The sequence below is a fragment of the Hemitrygon akajei genome, chromosome 12 (genome assembly GCF_048418815.1).
Source record: "Hemitrygon akajei chromosome 12, sHemAka1.3, whole genome shotgun sequence".
In the NCBI taxonomy this organism is placed as follows: Eukaryota; Metazoa; Chordata; class Chondrichthyes; order Myliobatiformes; family Dasyatidae; genus Hemitrygon; species Hemitrygon akajei.
In genome coordinates, this window is record NC_133135.1 from 44,752,912 (window position 1) to 44,773,169 (window position 20,258).

Sequence of the window (20,258 nt, forward strand, 5' to 3'; positions counted from 1 at the left end):
TATGCATTTTTCCGAAGGAGCTATTGACTTAAGCTGCCATTCTGGACAATGACGTCACCGGAACCCCCAATGAAACTATTCAATGTTCATCAGTTAACATAATTCCTGACAAACAGCTCCAATGTATTCCTTGGTCAGAGTCGACGTGACATGGTAATCCTCATTTACAAATAGAATCTTTGCTTAGAGTTTTTGCTACATGTGTGGCAGGGGCTTTTTCTTGCTAGAATAGCCTCCACCCATCTTGAAAACTTGCCCACTATTACCAATACATCTGAGTATCCTTGACACTTTGGTAAAATGTAATCCACTTGTAAGTGTAAAAATGGACCAGATAGGGCAGGAACCCTTAATTGTGATGGCTTTGCCCACTGCTCCAGGATTTATTTTTTGGCATGTCATGCATCTTTCAAGCATTGGCCAAGGCTGTGCCCTGAGCTTTGGATTCCAACATCATTGGGAGAATCTGTCAGTCCTCTTTTCCATTCTAATGGATCCTAAGGAGTGTATTTGCAGTATCTGATAAGGATGCAGCTTAGTTGGGGCTACAACGTCCCACCATTCTCCATTCAGAACCACTTTCCCTCTCAGGAGCTTACATCTTACATCTCTCAGATATCTGTACATTCGTCTGTGATAGAGAATTCAAAATTGTTTCCTTAATTCCAGTTGTCAGATTCACTGCACATGTTCCTGGTACTACTTCTACTCCTTCCCAAGCTGTCCTTTTTACAAGTTCATCATTGTGGTCATTTTGGAGTGGTTTTTCCATTTCAATACAGCAACTTCTGAGGGCAGTTGTATGACATCAGTAAGTTCTTATGCTAGTTGGCCAATTCTTGATTGGGGTTCCTACAGCCTTAAGAAATCCTCTGTCTCCATAAGTTTACAAAATCATTAAAAATTCCAAAAGCATATTGAGAATCAGTCTATATATTAACTGACCTTCCTTCTGCCAACTTAACAGGCCTCAATCAAAGCTTTCTATTCTGCCTGTCAAACAGAGACACCAGGAGCCATGTTTCCTCATGGCAGGGTTTCAGTTTCAGAAAGAACCATTCAAATTCCTCTCTCAATCATTGAGAAGCCAGTGTACAAATCTTTGGCACAGTAATAACCAACAGGAAGCTGTTGGTCTCCATGTTGTTGAGAAAAGACTGCCTTCATATGTTTCTCATTGACATCTGAGGTAAATTAACTTTATCAGGAATTCCCCATGCAGAAGCAGTGAACAATGTCATCTTTAAAGTTTGAAACATTTTCACTTATTCATTATTAAGACTACTAGGGTCATCTGAGTGCTTACTGGCTTTCAGTAGATTGTTGAGTAGCTGGGCATACAGATCAACTCATGTACTGTTGCAGCTACACAAACCCAGAAATGATCGGAGTTGCTGAACTGTTTTAGGAGGTTTTGCTGACCTATAGGCTTTTGCACGATTCTCAGTGACTTCCTGCCTCCCTTGGGAAATTTTCTGTCCCAAGTAAATTATCTCCTCTTGTTGCAATTGTGCCTCATGTAGATTTGCTTTGGGATCTTTGGAGAATAGAGAATATAAAGTACATCTTGTTCATGCTGGTCTGCAGTTTCTGATGCAATCAGGACATTAGCCACGTATTGTACGATAGTCAAATCAATGGCTGCGGACTTCCGGTGAGATGGCGATTGCTTAGCTGCTCCGAACTTTTGTTCCGTTACTGTCGCTACCTTTGCACTAAATGTCTCCATTTTATAAAGCTTAGATAGGAATTATTTCGGTATCTCTTACTTGCCTGTGAATATATCTAACCTACAATGTCTAGCAAGAGTTCTAAATCCGGGAGAAAAGAAACTACGACTTCGTCGATGGAGTCGATGGAGGCGATGGAGAAACTACGATGGAGGCGCTTGCAAATCTCCGAGACGAAATCTTAAAGGAAATTAAAACTGCTTTCAAACAGTTAGAAGACAAACTGGATCGGATCAACGATAAAGTGGACAAACATGCTGAACACTTATCTCGCATCGATTCGACTTCTGAAGCTTTAGAAAGTCGGGTTCAATACTTGGAGACTCTCTGTTCCAGCTTAGAGGAAAAATCTAATAAACTTCTTTCCAAAATGGTGGACCTCGAAAATCGCAGCAGACGCTGCAACATCAGAATTCTGGGATTACCAGAGGCAACTGAGAAGGGGTCAACCGTGAAGTTTTTCGCCGAGTTTCTCTGTGAGATATTCGGGAAGGATCTGCTTCCAAACCTGCCCGAGCTCGAACGGGCACACAGAGTTAATGTACCCCCCGGAATTCTGGGCACCCGTCCGCGACCAGTAATCTTGTGTTTTCATCAATACCAGGTAAAACACAGTCTGATTGTGGAGGCACGTCGCAGAGGCTCTTTTTCTTTCCAGGATACAACCATTCGCTTTGTGGAAGATTTTGCACCCCAGACTTTAAAGATGCGCGCTGAGTATAAAGGCGTAATGAAAGTGCTTTTTGATTGTGGTCTCAAACCTTCCTTTCGTAATCTTGCTGACCTAAGAATCAAGTTTAATACCGGGGAATTCAAGTGGTTCAAATCAGCGAGGGAAGCCGAAGCGTTTGTGGCAAGTCTTCCGGCTATCCAGCCATCTTCGGAATCTGATCGGACCTCCTAAAATGGTGGATAAGTACTCGTAGTAAAATTACTTTCTCTGGACTCGGAATTCACTTGAATCACTCAGACATTATTCACTGAAACTCTAAAGGCTGTTGACAATCTCTCCCGGGATTTGGTGTGTGTGTAATCTATTTTCACCTCTGTATAACTTTACCTACAGAGTTCTACAACTAAATCTAACTTGTTTTGGAGGTTTGAAGTCTTTAGTGAAGGCCTCCCTGTTTGTCGGTTCACAGTTCAACTGCTGATTTATTTTTCCTCTGTTTTAAATACTTATTTATTTTATCTTTTTCTTTTCTTCACCCCCTTTTTTTTCCATTCGCTGAATGTTCTCTTCTCCCTTCTCGGTAAACGGTTGATAAATACTCATCTTGAATTTACAATTTTCCCCTCCCTCTTTTTTTTCTTTTTCCTTCTTACCTTTTTTATCCCTTTCTCTTACTTTATCCTTCTATAATATTTCGCGGGTAGATTAGTTTTGGTTTTCTTCCGATTTTCTCTGTATTAAGTTGTATATCTCGGCAGAAGGTGTTCTAATCTGTAGTTATGTTTCCTAGTGCATAAACTAGTTACTGTTTGTTATAGCATTTATACGGAACTGCTGTCAATGACACAGATCTGGAAGTTGTATTTGGGTTAATTTCTTTGGTAGAGCTAGCTACTTGTTTTGGTAGCCATCTAGTTTTGGGTTGTGTGGGTAGGATGGATTTTCCAGTTCCAACATTTCTTTATTGGTTAGGACATGTTTATATTTTGACCTTACGAATCTATGTTTACATCTCTGCTCCCAGACTGCTATTGTACCGCTTGATTTTTTATATGCCTGCTGCCTTTTATGCATTAGTAATTGATAATGGCTAGTGCACTTAAATTTGTGAGCTGGAATGTAAAGGGACTGAACCACCCTGTTAAAAGGAGGAAGGTATTCTCACATATTAAACAACTCAAAGCTGACATTGCTTTCCTCCAAGAAACTCATATTCGTTCATTATTCAGTTCTCAATTCGGATTTAAAGTTCCATAAGATCTGGGGGCCTTTTATCGAGTACTTTCATAACCTTCCTCTTGACTAGGGTTTTTTTTTCTTTTCGGTCCCTTGCTTTCAGCTCCCTTTCTTTTCTGGTAGTAGGCATTATTATCCTCTGTTGCTAAGCGTATTCACAGTCTGGGAGTTTGACTGTCCGGACTTATACTCTCTATATTGTGTGGTGGTTGGTCTGGAATTGTTGTTTTTTTTTTCTTGTGTTGTGGGGTTTGGGGAGGACACTAAGCTCACTTGTCTTTAATTTAGGTGCTTTTTTGTTAAATTCTCTTCCTCTGTAGCATATTGATATTGTATGCTTAACCTTGCTCTGTATTAATGCTCCTCATTGGGATTTGGGATTTTTAATTTTGTAAAATGTTTTGAAAAACTAATAAAAAAAATTTTTTAAAAAAAATCAATGGCTGCCAAGTCTCTCAAGAGATAGACAGTGGGACTGTTGCTCTCGCACACTGGTATTGTTCACAATCAACTGTAAAAGCCAATCACAGTTGACATTCAGGTGCCAGTGACAAGAATACACTGGGTACATCAATAATTGTAATCAACTTGTGTGATGGCCTCTGGACACTGAAAACAGTTGATGGATCAATACATTGATTAACAATGGTTTAATCTTCAGTCCTGTGTGCCTTCACTCTCTTGATCTTTACTGGAACAAGCTGTGACATAGCTCTCCATCCTATTGTTCCGTCACTATCAGTCTTACTCAAGTCACTAGAGGCCGCTGTAGGATCCATGCCATGTTCATTCTGTAATTCTTTGGAGTTCTGATGGTGTCGCTGTCTCAGGAGGCTGTCCACTGACAACAGTAATTCCTCGGTGCTTAGATAGTGTCGCTGTCTCTGGGAACTGTTTGATGTGGGCTGCAAATACTTGGCACAGCTTAATAAGTTGATGTTTCACAGAGTGGACTACCAGGAATAACGTCACTAGCAGCGCACTTGCAGAGTCATGCACTTGAAGTCAGGGCTGAGCTTTTTCATTTTGTTTTAGTTTGCATCCGAGCTCTGCATAATGCACTTCAAATGAATTACCATGTTGTTCTTTCGTTTGCTCTGTTAATGCAATTATTTGCTCTTCAGACTTTTTAAACTGTCTCTATCATTGTTAAAAAATATAACACCGTTGGTAAATTATATCAAACAAATATTTTATTCAGGCAAGAGCTCTTAGTCTGTTTCACGACTTTGGCCATTGTTTTGAATCGATCTTACTTTGTATGTATTTTTCATCACTTTGACGCAATCTCAAAATCTTAATAGATTACAACCAAATTGTTTGATCCAGCAACCAAATAGAATGCAGAACCAATATTTTTACTAGGTACCAAAACACATAATGGTACAACTGAAGTAGATTGTAACTGAATAGGTTACAGCTGAGTAGTTTGCAACTGATATTTTCTTGTTCCCTTTTAAATAGCAATGCAGCAGTGCTCAATCATAATTTCTATCTGATGTCCGAAGCCAGAACCTATTTTCCTCTCAGGCAACAGAGGAAGAGTGGAAGTTCTTACCCTTTTGTTCAGGTACCAAAACCACCCCCCCCCCCTTTGTCTTCAAATGTTCTGAGTCCTAAACTTCATAATCCTCCCGACTACGCCTCATTTTGGATTCTGATGATTTAATCAAAGGTTCTTTTAGGCGTCAAGAAAGAGGCACAAAACTTGCTACTTCACAATTGTTTTCTTAAGCATTGATAGAACAAAGAAAATGGACAGAACAGACAGTGATAGCAAAGAGAGGGACTAAGCAAAGAGTCCCTACTAAGCAAAGAGAGGGGCAAAAGAACCAAGACCTAAGAATAAGATGGTGCTGCTTTGTGTTTAGCTATTTTATGCCCATAGAAAAGGAACAATTCCATTTAAATTTATAGATAAGAGTTAACCAATTAGAAAGTCATTATTCAAATAAGCAGAACAAATAAGTTTTCAGAGCTTACTACAAGTATACTTGGTATAACCACTAGAGGAATATTAAACTTGCATATACAGAATATACTCTAGACATTAAGAAACAGAATAACCAGTTGCTTTTATACAATTATTTAAAACACAAGCAGATAAGTCATTGTTAAACTGCCAAGAAAATGTCAATGAAACAGTCTAAGAATTAAATAGTGACATCCAACAGAATAGACTACCAAATATGCTTAGTAGTGAAAAATGTGGCAGCACAAAGATTACAAATTACCCAAGGGACACAAGGCAGAGTGATGGTGAATGTTGTTTTTCTGTATGGAGCAGACAAACAAAAATGTTCACCACAAACTGGTATTTGAACTAGATATTAAATACTTGGCTGCAACAGACAATGACGACAATGAAAAGCTTCAAGGCTCCTGAAGTGGTTCGACAGAAGAATGTGAATCAGAATCTGGTTTAGTATCATCAGCACATGTTGTGAAGTTTGTCGTCTTTGCGGCAGAAGTACAATGTAATATATAATAGACAAAAAAACATGAATTACAGTAAGTATTCATATATTAAATAATGCAGTTAAATTAGTGCAAAAATTAAAAAAATGTAGTGAGGCAGTGTTCATGAGTTCAATGTCCTTTTAAAATTGAATGGCAGAAGCGAAGAAGCTGTTTTTGAATCATTGAGTGTGCCTCTTCAGGCTCCTGTACTTCCTGATGATGACAGCAATGAGAACAGGGCATGTCTTGGGAGTACATAATGATGGATGCTACCTTTTTGAGGCATCGCTCCTTGAAGATGTTGTATATACTAGTGCACATGATATTCTGGAGGCTCGTGAACATGATGGCGCTGACTAATTTTACAAGTCTCTGCAGCTTATTCTGATCCTGTGCAGTAGCCCATCCATACTAGACAGTTAGAATGCTCTCCACAGTACATCTGTAGAAATTTGCAAGTGTCTTTGGTGACAGACAAAATCTCCTCAAACTCCTAATGAAATACAGCTGCTGTCATGCCTTCTTTGTATCTGTATCAATATGTTGAGCCCAGGATAGTTCCTCAGAGATATTGATACCTAGAAACTTGAAATTACTCACTCTTTCCCTATATGAAGTCTGGTATGTGTTCCCTTGCTTTACCCTTTCTGAACTCCACAATCAGTTATTTGTTCTTATTAACATTGACATTGTTGCTGCGACACCACTCAACCATCTGATAAATCTCGCCCCTGTACTCCTTCTCGTCACCATCTGAAATTTTGCTAACAATAGGCAGATACATTTAAATGAAGAGGGGTAAGTAGTAATATATCTTTGCAGCAAAAACAGTTAGTGCAAGAACTAAGAGACTTATATATTGATGCTAAAAAAAAATTTGAAGGTAGCAGATTAGACTGAAAAAAGTCCATGTTTTTTTCATGCAGTCAGAGAATACAAAAGCTGGGACATATTGTACAAACTTATTAAGGCCATCTCAAGGAAAATTTGGTATAGTGGTAATTACCACTGGATAAGTAATCCAGAGACCCAATTATATGCTGAGTTCAAATCCCACCATGGCAGATGGTGAATTTGAATTCAATAAACATATCTGATGACCATGAAACCATGTTGATTGTCATAAAAGCCCATCTGGTTCACTACTGCCTTTCAGGGGAGCAATCCTACCTGGTCTGGTCTATGTGTGACTCAGACCCATAGCAATGTGGTTGACTCTTAAATGACCTCTGAAATGGCCTAGCAACTGCTAAAAAGAAAATAATAAGGAATGAACCCGGACAGATAACCCGGCATCGACCTAGGCACTGGAAATGAGAATGGCAAAACCAGCCTTGTTGATCGTGTGAAGTCCTCCTTACTAACATCTAGGGACTTGTGCCAAAGTCAAGCAACAACCTGATGTAGTTGTACTGACAGAATCATACCTTACCGTTAACATTCCAGACTCCATCATTACCATTCCTGAGTATGTACTGTCTCACTGGCAGGACAGACCTAAGAGAGATGGTGGCACAAATGCGAACATCAACTCTGGACCCCATGCGGTCTCATGGCCCCAGGTTAAACATGGGCAAAGAAACCTGCTGCCGATTATCACGTCCAGTCCTCCCTCAGCTGATGAATCAGTATTTTTCTATGTTGAGCAGCATTTGGAGGAGGCACTGAGGATGGCAATGAACAGAATGTACTCTGGGTGGGGGACTTCAATGTCCATCACCCAGAATGGCTTAGTAGTACCACCACAGGGGGACGTCACGTGATGATGTAGGATCGAGACGTGGAAATCCAGCTCTCCCGTAAAAAAACTAATAAATTAATGTTTAAGTGAAGAAAAGTTAGTAAATATTTTCTAAAACCTATGTCTAAACTACTCAGGATTTTCCTTAGATATGCCTCCAAAACAGACAAAGCAGAAAACTTCTACTTTGCAGACAGTACAAGCTGGGCCGGCCATCATGAAGAAGCCTCGGACTCAAGTGCATCTTACCTCCAGCGATATAGAACAGGAATCGGCCGCAACATCAACAGTTTCCAAGAAGGAACAACAGGAACTGCGCGTGCGCGCAGGAAAAGGCATGCACAAACATGAGCAATTTGAACTACAAATCCCAGCTACGATTGAAAGCAGAAGTGAAAATGAACCCGAAGAGGATTCGGATTCTCCGGAACATACAGATGAAGATGAGGAGGTAAAAGACGAACAACAGGAAAAGGTTGGAGGTGGAAGATATTCTGGAGACATAAGAGAAGCTTTGGCGCAAATAATGCACGAATTAAAAGAATTTAAAACATTAAAAATAATAAAAAGATATTAAAAATATAAAGACTATGTTTGATAAAATGGTGAAAAAACAGGAGAAAACTGACAAGAAAGTTAAAAAGCTGGAAGAAATAACAGGAGACACTATTGATAGAGTGAATAAAATGGAAGATAATATTCTTCCCTGGACATCAGAAAGAAAACGACTGTTGGAAAAAAATAGACGTGCTTGAAAATTTTAGTAGACGAAATAATATTAAAATTGTTGGTCTTAAAGAAGGGATAGAGGGAGAGGATCCAATATGGATCCCGGAAAATTTGGAAATGGAAGAGGGAACCCAGTTGATTGAAATCGAAAGGGTCCACAGGGCCTCAAGACCAAAACCTCAACCTGATAAAAACCCATGACCAATCTTGATAAAATGCTTAAGATATCAAGATAAAGAAAAGATCTTGAAGGCGGCTGCCCAACGTGCCAGAAAGAGAAATGAGCCATTGATGATAGAAGGGAAAGCAGTTCTTTTCTATCCTGAAATAAGTTATGACCTTTTGAAGGGAAAGAAGGAATTTAACCCAGCGAAAAGTTTTATGGGAAAAGGGTTATAAATTTATATTGCGCCACCCGGCAACACTGATAATTTTTTTGGATGACGGAAAAAGATTTTTTTTTTTAACTGATCATCGGTATGCAGAGGAGTTTGCACAAGAACTCCCAAATATTCACTAGACACAGTAAAGATTTAAAAGTGAAACAGATTAAAGATGAAGATAGGGACACTGAAGTGAGTTGATGGACATTAAGGACAGAAGAATATTTAAATATACTTTTAATTATATGATACAGGGGGAGAAAGGTAAAAATTTGAGAAATATTAATAGAGAGTAGTGATATTATTTTTTCTTCTCTTATATATACTTTTTTCGTGTTACGGGGGAGCTGGGGAAACTTCAGATCGATCGCTACGGGATTCACTTGTGTAATCATGACGTTTGCCATGACCCGCACAGTGGAGGGGGGTAATGTGCTTTTTTCAATTCACAACATTAGCAGGGGGGTTTTTTGTGTTTTTTTTTCTTTATTATCTATTTTTCTTTCTTTGCCTGAATGATCGGAGGGGAGACACATAGCAACATGGAGAATTTTAAAATAATTCCCCAAGATACTATGAGAGTTGAAATATTATATATTATTATAGGCTGGAGTAACCCCGTTAAAAATGACTAATTTACTGAATTTTTAAAGTTTTAATGTTAATGGGTTTAATGGACCGGTGAAAAGAAAAAGAATTTTAACATACATTAAGTAAATGAAAATAGAACATCAGAAATTAAAGAGAGATTGGGTCAGAAATGTTATAGTAGCTTCATTTAATTCAAAAGCGAGGGGAGTTGCAATTTTGATCAACAAAACTTTACTAATTAAAACACAAAATGTATTAATTGATTCTGCAGGAAGATATGTAATTATACATTGTCAAATCTTTTCAGAACTATGGACTCTTATGAATATTTATGCACCAAATGAAAACGATGTAAAATTTATAAAAGAGGCTTTTTTGAATTTGGCTGACGCACACGATAAAATATTAATAGGTGGAGACTTTAACTTTTGTCTAGACCCAGTTTTAGATAGATCAACAAAGGTTGTTACAAAACCAAAAGTAGCAAAATTAACTTTATCATTAATGAAAGATTTAAATTTGATTGATATATGGAGAAGAATTAACCCAAGAGAAAAAGATTATTCATTTTATTCAAATAGACATAAAACTTATTCAAGGATAGATTTTTTCCTACTATCAGCGAATATTCAAGACAGAGTGAAAAATATGGAATATAAAGCAAGAATATTGTCAGATCATTCCCCTTTGATAATGACAATGATAATGATGGGTAAGGAGGAATCGATTTACAGATGGAGATTTAATTCAATATTATTAAAATGTCAAGATTTTTGTGATTTTATGAAAAAACAGATTCCGTGTTTTTTTTTTAGATACAAACTCATTCAGTTGATGATAAATTTATATTATGGGAAGCGATGAAGGCATATTTCAGAGGCCAGATAATAAGTTATACTTCTAAAATTAAGGAATATATGGTAGAAATAGATCAATTGGAAAAAGAGATTACAAAATTAGAAAAAGAATCTCAAAGATATATGACAGAAGAAAAACAAAGACAACTTGTTAATAAGAAGCTACAATATAATACACTTCAGACATACCGAACAGAAAAAGCAATTATGAGAACTAAACAGAGATATTATGAACTAGGTGAAAGATCATAAAAGATTTTTGCTTGGCAGTTAAAAACAGACCAGGCCTCCAAAACGATAAATGCAATTAGAACAAGTGTAAATAAAATTACTTATAAACCTTGAGAAATCAATGAAACTTTAAATTTTTTTTATTCTGACCTGTATCAATCAGAATCACAAAATGATATTGTTGAGATAGAAAGGTTTTTATCACAAATAACTCTCCCAAAATTGAATTCAGAAGAACAGAAGGGATTAGATGTGCCTTTTACATTAAAAGAGGTCAAAGAAGCTCTAGAATCACTTCAGAGTAATAAATCTCCAGGAGAAGATGGTTTTCCGCCTGAATTTTACAAAAATTTTAAAGATTTGTTAATTCCTCCTTTTATGGAGCTAATACACCAAGTGGAAAGAACGCATAAACTTCCAGAATCTTTTTCGACAGCTATTTTAATAGTATTGCCAAAAAAAGACAGATCTTTTAAAGCCAACATCATATAGACCTATTTCTTTGTTGAACACAGACTATAAAATAGCAAAGATTTTATCTAATAGATTATCTAAATACTTACCAAAATTAATACACACGGACCAAACAGGATTTATTAAAAATAGACAATCAGCAGATAATGTAACTCAGTTACTTAGCATAATTCATTTGGCACAAAAGAGGGAAGAAATGAGTGTGACAGTTGCTTTGGATGCAGAAAAAGCATTTGATGGATTGGAATGGGATTTTTTATTTAAGGTATTGGAAAAATATGGATTAAGAGTATCTTTTATAAAATGGATTAAAATCTTAAATACTAACCCCAAAGCTAAAGTGGTGATAAATGGCCAAATTTCAACATCATTTCAGTTAACAAGGTCAACTAGACAAGGTTGTCCATTATCACCTGCTTTATTTGTGTTGGCAATAGAACCATTAGCTGAATTAATTAGAACTGACTCAGATATTATGGGTTTCAGAGTTAATCAGGAGGAATATAAGATTAACTTATTTGCTGATGATGTTCTGATTTATCTAACTAACCCATTGCATTCGTTGCATAAATTATCTTCTAGATTGGAAGAATATGGGAAAATATCAGGGTATAAAATAAATTGGGATAAAAGTGAAATTCTATCCCTTACTAAAGGAGATTATAGTCAATGTCAATTAATAACTCAATTTAGATGGCCGATAAATGGTATAAAGTATTTAGATATAACAGTTGATAATGATATAAATAATTTATATAAATAATTTTTATAAATCAAATTATTTGCCATTATTGAAAAAAATTCAAGAGGATCTTGATAAATGGATGATGTTACCAATAACATTAATAGGTAGAGTCAATACTGTAAAAATGAATATATTCCCTAGATTACAATATTTATTCCAAACACTACCAATACAATTACCACTTTTTTCAAGAGTTAAATAAATGTGTGAGGAAATTCCTTTGGAAAGGTAAGATGTCAAGAATATCGTTGGAAAAATTGACATGGAAATTTGACCTAGGAGGGTAACAATTACCAAATTTTAAGAATTATTACAAAGCAAATCAACTTAGATTTATTGCATCTTTTTTCGATGAAGATAAACCAGCATGGATTAGAATAGAATTAGATAAAATAGGAGAAAATATACCAGAAGATTTTATATAGAAATGGGAATCTAAATGGATACGGGAAAAGAAAGAATCTCCTGTACTAAAACATTTGATTGATTTATGGAATAAGATAAATGTTGATGATGAGATAAAGAAATCTTTATTAGCAAAGAGACCTTTAATTCAAAATAAACTTATCCCTTTTACAATGGATAATCAACTTTTATATAACTGGTTTCACAAAGGGATTAGATATATAGGAGATTGTTTTGAAGGAGGTATATTAATGTCATTTGACCAATTAAAGAATAAATATAAAATATCAAATAACACTCTTTTCTGTTATTTCCAATTAAGGGCTTATTTAAGAGATAAACTGGGTCAAACAATGTTATTGCCGAAACCTAATGAAATAGAAACTTTAATTCATAAAAGAAAAAATTAAAAAATTTATTTCTGGTATGTATAATTTGATTCAAGAACAGGCAATTAAACAAGGAATTCATAGGTCAAGACAAAAATGGGAAACTGATTTGAATATTAAAATTGATGAAACAAGTTGGTCAAGATTATGTCTTGACAGTATGACAAATACAATAAATGTTCAACTAAGATTAGTACAATATAACTTTTTACATCAAATATATATTACACCACAAAAAATAAATAGATTAACCTCAAATTTATCTGATCAATGTTTTCGATGTAATCAAGAAATTGGTACTTTTTAAAACTCTACTTGGTCTTGTTTTAAAATTCAACCTTTTTGGACAAATTTAAGAGTTTTACTGGAACAAATTATTGGAATACAACTTTCACACAATCCAACATTTTTTTTACTAGGTGATATTGAAGGGATAAAATTGAAATCCAAATTGAATAAATATCAGAAAGAATTCATAAAAATTGCTTTGGCAGTAGCCAAAAAGGCTTTTGCAGTTACTTGGAAATCGGATTCATACTTTCATTCATATCGTTGAAAGAATGAAATTTTTAGCTGCATTCCACTTGAAAAAATTACTTATAATTTAAGAGATAAATATGAAATATTTCTGAAAATTTGGCGCCCTTATTTACAAAAAATAGGATTAAATATATAGGTGCTCTGAAGATAAAATTATTGGTTATCTGGGGAAAGAAATAAATATACATATTAAAGCTATTATGAACTCCGTGGAGCATGTGGGGATCTTCCGATATCCAGGCATTCTTTCTTTCTTTCTTTTTTCTTTCTTTTTTTTCTTCTCTTTTTTTTCTATAGGGATATGTTGGGGGGGGAGGGGTTAAGGGGAGGGGGGGGAAGGGTTGATAATTTTTTTTTCAATAAAATTATTTTTTTTAAAAAAAAAAGTAGTACCACCACAGACCAAGCTGGTCAGGTCCTACTGGACTTAACTACTAGACTGGGACTACAGCAGGTGGTGAGGGAACCAACATAAAGGAAAAGCACACCTGACCTCATCTCACTAATCCGCCTGCTGCAGAAGCATCTGTCCATGACAGCATTGGTAGAAGTGCCCACCGCACAGTAATTTGTGGAGACTAAATCCCGTCTCCATATTGAAGAAATCCTCCACAGCATTGTGTGGCACTACCACCGTGCTAAATGGAATAGACTTTGAACAGATCTAGCAACCCAAGTCTGGGCATTATGAGGCGCTTTGGGCCATCAGCAGCAGCAGAATTGTACTCAACTACAATCTATAACCTCATGGCCTGGTATAGTCCCCACTCTAACATTACCACCCAGCCAGGGGATCAACCTTGGTTCAATGAAGAGTACAGGAGGACATGCTGAGAACAACACCAGGCGTACCTCAATATAAGGCATCACCCTGGTGAAGCCACAATACAGGACTGCTTGCATGCCAAACACAATAAGCAGCAAGTAGTAGACAGAGCTGAGTGATCCCACAGCCGACGGATCAGATCTAAGCTCCGTAAGTCCTGCCACATGGTGGTGGACAATCAAACTACTCATTGGAGGAGGTGGCTCTACAAATATCTCCATCCTCAATGACAGAGGAGCCCAGCACACCTGTGCAAAAGACAACGCTGAGGCATTTGCAACAACCTTCAGTCAGAAGTGCCAAGTAGATGATCTGGTTCGGCCTCCTCCAGAAGCCCCCAGGATTCCCCAGCTGTCAGTTTGCAGCCAATCTGATTCACTCCACATGATATCAAGAAATGGCTGAAAGCACTGGATACTACAAAGGCTATGGGTCCCAGACAAAATCCTGGCAATAGTCCTGAAAATTTGTGTTCCAGACTTGCTATGCCACTAGCCAAGCTGTTCCAGTACAGCTACAACACCATCATCTACCCGGCAATATGGAAAATTGCCCAGGTGTCTCCTGTACACAAGAAACAGGACAAGTTCAACACAGCCAATTACCACCCTATCAGTCTACTCTCAATTATCAGTACAGTAATGAAGATGTCATTAACAGTGCTGTCATGCAGCACCTACTCACAGTAACTTGCTTACAGTTGCCCAGTCTGGGTTCTGCAAGGACACTCAGCTCCTGCCCTCATCAACTCCTTGGTCCAGACATGGACCAAAGAGCTCAACACCAGACGTGAGATGAGAGTGATAGCCTTTGACATCAAGGCAGCATTTGACCAAGTATGGCATCAAGGTGCCGTAGCTAAAATGGAGTCAATGGGAATTAGGGGGAAACTCCTCTGCTGGTTGGAATCATACCTGACACAGAAGAAGATAGTTGTGGTGGTTGGAGGTCAATTGTCTTATCCTCAGGACATCACTACATGAGTTCCTCAGGGAAGTGTCCCAGGACCAGCCATCTTCAGCTGCTTCATCACTGACCTTTTCTCCATCATAAGGTCAGAAGTGGGGATGTTCACAGATGACTGCACAACTTTCTACATTCCTCAGATAGTGAAGCAGTTCATACCCAAATGCAGCAGGACCTGGACAATATCCAGGCTTGGACTAACAAAAATGGCAAATAACATTCGAGCCACACAAGTGCCAAGCAATGACCATCTCCAATAAGAGAGACACTAACCATTGTCCCTTAACATGCAGTGGCATCACCATCACTGAATACCCTACTATCAATATCCTGGGGGTTACCATTGAAACTGAACTGGTCAAGCCAAATAAACACCATAGCTACCAGAGCAGGTCAAAGGCTAAGAATCCTACAGCATGAAACTTATCTCCTGACTCTGCAAAGCCTGTCCACCATCTACAAGGCTCAGGTCAGGAACATAACGGAATACTTGACTGCATAAGTGCAGCTCGATCAACACTCAAGAAGCTTGACACCATCCAGTACAAGGCAGCCCATTTTATTGGTATCCCTTCCACAAGCATCCAATCCCTCCACCAGCAACGAAGAGTTGCAGCAGTGTGTACTATCTATAAGATGCACTGCAACAACACAAAGTTCCTAAGGCAGCACCTTCCAGACCCATGACCATTACCATCTAGAAGGACGAGAACAGCAGATACCTGAGAACACCACTACTTGTTAATCCCCCTCCAGGTTGCTCACCAGCCTGACTTGGAAACATATCATAGTACCTTTACTGTCGCTGGGTCAAAAATCATGGAATTCCCTCCTTAACAGCACTGTGGGTGTACCTACACCTCAGGGACTGCAGCGGTTCAAGAAGGCAGCTCATCACCACCTTCTCAAGGGCAACTAGGGATGGGCAATAAATGCTGGCTTAGATGGTGACACCCACATCCCGTAAATGAATAATTTTTTTAAATGTTTAGCTAGAATTGGTGATTCAATTTGGCTAGAATTTAGCTAGAATTGGTATTCAATTTGGGACTCTACGTTTTAGAAAAGGTATGGAAGGCACAGAAAACAGAATACAGAAAAACAGAATTAGTGATTCCAGGGATGAGGGATTTCAATTCCATGAGAAACGAGGCAATATGAGAACATACATAATATAGCCATTACAAAGCAGAGCAAGTAGTTACTTTTATACAATTATGTAAAAAACAAGTAGACAATGAATTGCTAAATTGCAAGGATAAATGTTAAACTGATCCCATATATGCTCCACAAGCTTAAAATCCCAGGACCCTCCTTTGTGTATTATATTTATGCCTCTGCACCTAGTCATCCAGATGAAGAATAGGAAATAACAATCTGTCCCACGATCACACAAGTTTCAAGAAAATACAATACTTGGCAACTGAAACAAAAGTTTCCCAACTCCCACTTCCCCTGTAATGTACAGAAAATTATATCCCTTGAGGTTAATTATAAAATGCATTCACCTCTTTTGCTAAGCAGAACTCAACCCCATGCAATTGAAACTCATGTGTGACGTCTACTGATCAAGTTTGGTTTGTTCCACTCTAGAACTTTGTTTTATTATATCTATTTTAAATTATTTTTTAAATTGAGATACAGCACAGAACAGGCCTTTCTGGCCTTTTGAGCCACGCTGCCCAGCAAACCCCAACAACCCCCAATTTAACCTTAGTATAATCATGGGACAATTTACAATGACTAATTAACCTACTAACTGGTGTGCCTTTGGACTGTGGGAGGAAATCGAAGCACCAGGAGAAAACCTATACATTCCATGGGGAGGACATACAGAGGACACTGGGATTGAACTCTGAATTCCGAAGCCCCGAGTCAGAATAGCTTCGCACTATCAACTACGCTACCACTGCAACCCTTGAAGTTGAGGGTTATGATACCCTCTTCAACAGAAAGCCACACCTTAGCACATAAAGCTCAATATTCATGCACCACCTGCAACCAGATCACCAAAAGTCACACCACATTCAGGGCTCTGATCCGAAATGTTGATAATTCCTTTCACCTCTACAGATGCTGTTCGACCTGCTGAGTTCCGTCAGTACATTCTTCAATTAGTCCATGTTGGTTCAGTCACTTTTCATCATCACTCTTTATTGCTCCCTATGCTTTGACAAGGGTGAGCTTGGGTTGTATATCTGGAACTCGGGTACATTCACTCACCAAATGCATGGGACTGTCGGGTGAGGAAGTGAAGCTGGTGAGTAGTTAACATAGCATTGGAAAATCTGCACAAGATACTCACTTGCATTCTTATAAATGTAATGCGTAGAAACAGGCCTTAAACCTGGTAGTTATTTTTCAAGTGGGTCATCACTAAAGCATATTAATGACTCCAGCCTGAAGAAGGCAAGACAAAATAACGAGATAGAGTGAAGAAGAAAGAAATCCACACCAGCAAAGTGTGGAAAGTGGATGAGGAGATAATGGGGGATGAATAGACCTGTCAATAGGAAATACAACACTTCATGATCCCCTGACATTCCAGTTCAACCCTTTTCTCCAAGGGGCATTCTTGTGCAGCAAACATAGTAGATAGAGTTTCAATTTCAACAATCAATCCTTATTTTGTGTTAGTTTTCCTCCTCTGAAATACACATGTCCAACACATTCCCTTAAGAAAATGTTCTCTAAACATCTTTAAACTATTCCTCCTCACTCTTCAAGCAACTAGTCTTATGCTCTAAGACCTTAGCTTTTTCTTCCAGATATGCTGTTTACCCATAAAGAATGCCTTAAATTCTTACAGCAAGTGATTTTTACATTAGACTCAAAATTAAGAAATGCCCAGAAGCATCAGGCTTACAACTCTTGGCATTTGTAGAAATGTACAGCCAACCGAAAATTAAACAACTCAACTGCAAATAGTAGATAATCTCTTTGAATGATAGTAGGCCATTGTGTATAAGTGGATTTGGGGCCAAGCAGAAAAAGCCGAGGATGCAGGAATGGTAGATTTTCTCTGGTACAAAAAATGAGTTTAGTAGTACAAGGTTAAAGAAAGTGTTAGCTGGACTGTCCAGTCCCAGAAAGACTTGACTGGTTGGCTAACAATCTCCAATAGTACATATGCCTTCTTTGTGATGACTGTACTCACATGCAAATGGCCTCACCAATATTGTGGGTGAGGCAACTGCACCAAAAATGTGAACCTGTATATTAGATACCCAAAGATACTCTGACTAACTACATTGGTTCCTTGCAGGTGTTGGCAATGGCCTTCTTGCTGATCAGATTGCTTCTGACACCCCTGTCTACTCTTTGAAGTTTAGAGATTAGAAATAAGCAAGTCAAATGCATTGCATTTGACATCTTAATCAATGAGTGAATAGACCATTCTGATTAAATTCAGCAGGACCAACATCTTACTGTGTATCTTATGTTTTCAAGCTGACAAGCTCGACCCCCATCTTGTTAGTTAGCCAGGCCAATATGCTTATTAGATGACAGATTTGGGCAAACACGTGAAAACTAAATTTTGATCCAAAAGGTTGTGAGTTTTTGAAACCTTGTTAACTTTACTTCTTCTCATTTGCAAATTAACAAATTGAGAAAGCATCATCTCCTCCCAAACCAGTCCAAGCAGCCCACCTTGAGTACAAAACAAAATCTCTTTCCCCAAAATATTACCAATGAATCTTTTTACTTTATTATGCAAAAATCCAAGTATCATACTGCTTCAGTATCATAGGGTCAACCTCTGGAATGCACATCAGTCATAATACTACATTGGAACTGCACGCAACAGCAGTTATTTTTAGTCTATGAGCTTTAAAAGCTTAACTTCCACAGTATTTTTCTACTGGAAGTGATGAAGAAATTGATTCCCACAGATAGAGCATTTTACATTAAAATCCAATAAAAACTCACCCTGAGCTGCAGAGTATGACGAAGAATAGTTTCCTCTAATGCATGAATCCACTGCTCTCTCTCATCAGCATCACGGGCTGTAAAAATATACAAGATTGGTAATTTTGATAAAACAATAATGGAGCCAATAGAAATGGAAGCCTTATAATATCATTAACTAACTTTTCCAAAGTACAGTACTAGATCATTCATTGCCTTTGCAATTTAAACCTCATGAAATTTTGGCCCTTTGAACCATGGATTTCTTTTCCCCAGGAATCTCTGTTACAGTCATTTTTCCATTGATCTGGAATCAAATAGATCTTAAAATATTCAGCAATGATACTTACAAAGATAACTGCTGGCAGAGAGATTTAACAATAATAATTATACAACATATGTAATCATTAAAACACCTTATAATGTGGCCCACCCCTTCATAACTTTGAAGTTTATTTGTGCAAAATCTATTTGCTGTATCTTCTATATAACCCATGGGTTCATTTTGTTCAAATTTTTCTTACTTATTTACTGAAGACAGTGCCAGCAAACAAAGTGACCAAAGACAACATCCTTCAGATAGTTCAAAGCTACTCCTTGAACTACTTCTTTCAAATACGATTCTGCTACTAAGCTTTTATGTGTGATTGGAACCCATGAGTTACATTATGACAGTGTGCTTTCAGGCCGATTGAACAATCTGACACCTTGCTGTCTCCTAGGTAGTTTGGTGAGGTTTTGAGTGAAGTGTGCAGCCTGAAGGCCAAGAAACCTGGAAACAGGGTTTGAGCCCATGATTGACCCCATTTCTCACCGATTAAAGCATCAAGCAAGATTAAAATCAATGACGAGAGCGGAAGACGAGCAGGTGTTCAGCGCCATCTGCCTGTGTTTGACTGGTCTCCCTCTCCGTCTCACTCAATACTGCCAGAGCCTTGGACCTTGGGCAAGGTTTAATCAAAATGTGGTTAGTGGATTGTACTCTGCAGTTCATGTTATATGTGTGCTTCTGGTTACTCTTATCATCACTAGTTTGTATGATTTTGATCAGGGCAGCTGGCTCTACAGCCTGCAGTGAATGAACGGCACAGTGCTAAATTGAACTGAACTAAACTGAACATTCATAGACTGCATCAATGCCTCTGTAGTTTCATGTTTTATATTGTTTTTCACTCGTTATTTGCTGTTTGCATGATCTGTTCTTTTTTTAAAGCACATTAGGTGTTTGTTTCTCTGAATGAGTTCCATGGCTTTCTTTGTTTCATGGCTGTCTGGGAAGAAGAGTTTCAGGGTTGTATACTGCATACATACTTTGATTACAAATGTACTTGGAATCTTTTAACCTTCAATTCCAGTGGTTCCAAACTGAAATT

At 37.8% G+C, this 20,258-nt stretch overlaps 1 protein-coding gene across 6 annotated transcripts in view; it reads right to left on the reverse strand.

The window, feature by feature from the left end:
* The window catches only part of osbpl9 (oxysterol binding protein-like 9), a 185,267-nt gene that overhangs the window by 109,409 nt on the left and 55,600 nt on the right, over nt 1–20,258 (reverse strand). For all 6 annotated transcript variants that reach the window (XM_073063024.1, XM_073063021.1, XM_073063025.1 and 3 more), the window contains exon 4: nt 18,907–18,983. In XM_073063024.1, coding sequence (XP_072919125.1) covers nt 18,907–18,983 — 77 coding nt within the window. The remainder of the gene's footprint in view (nt 1–18,906; nt 18,984–20,258) is intronic.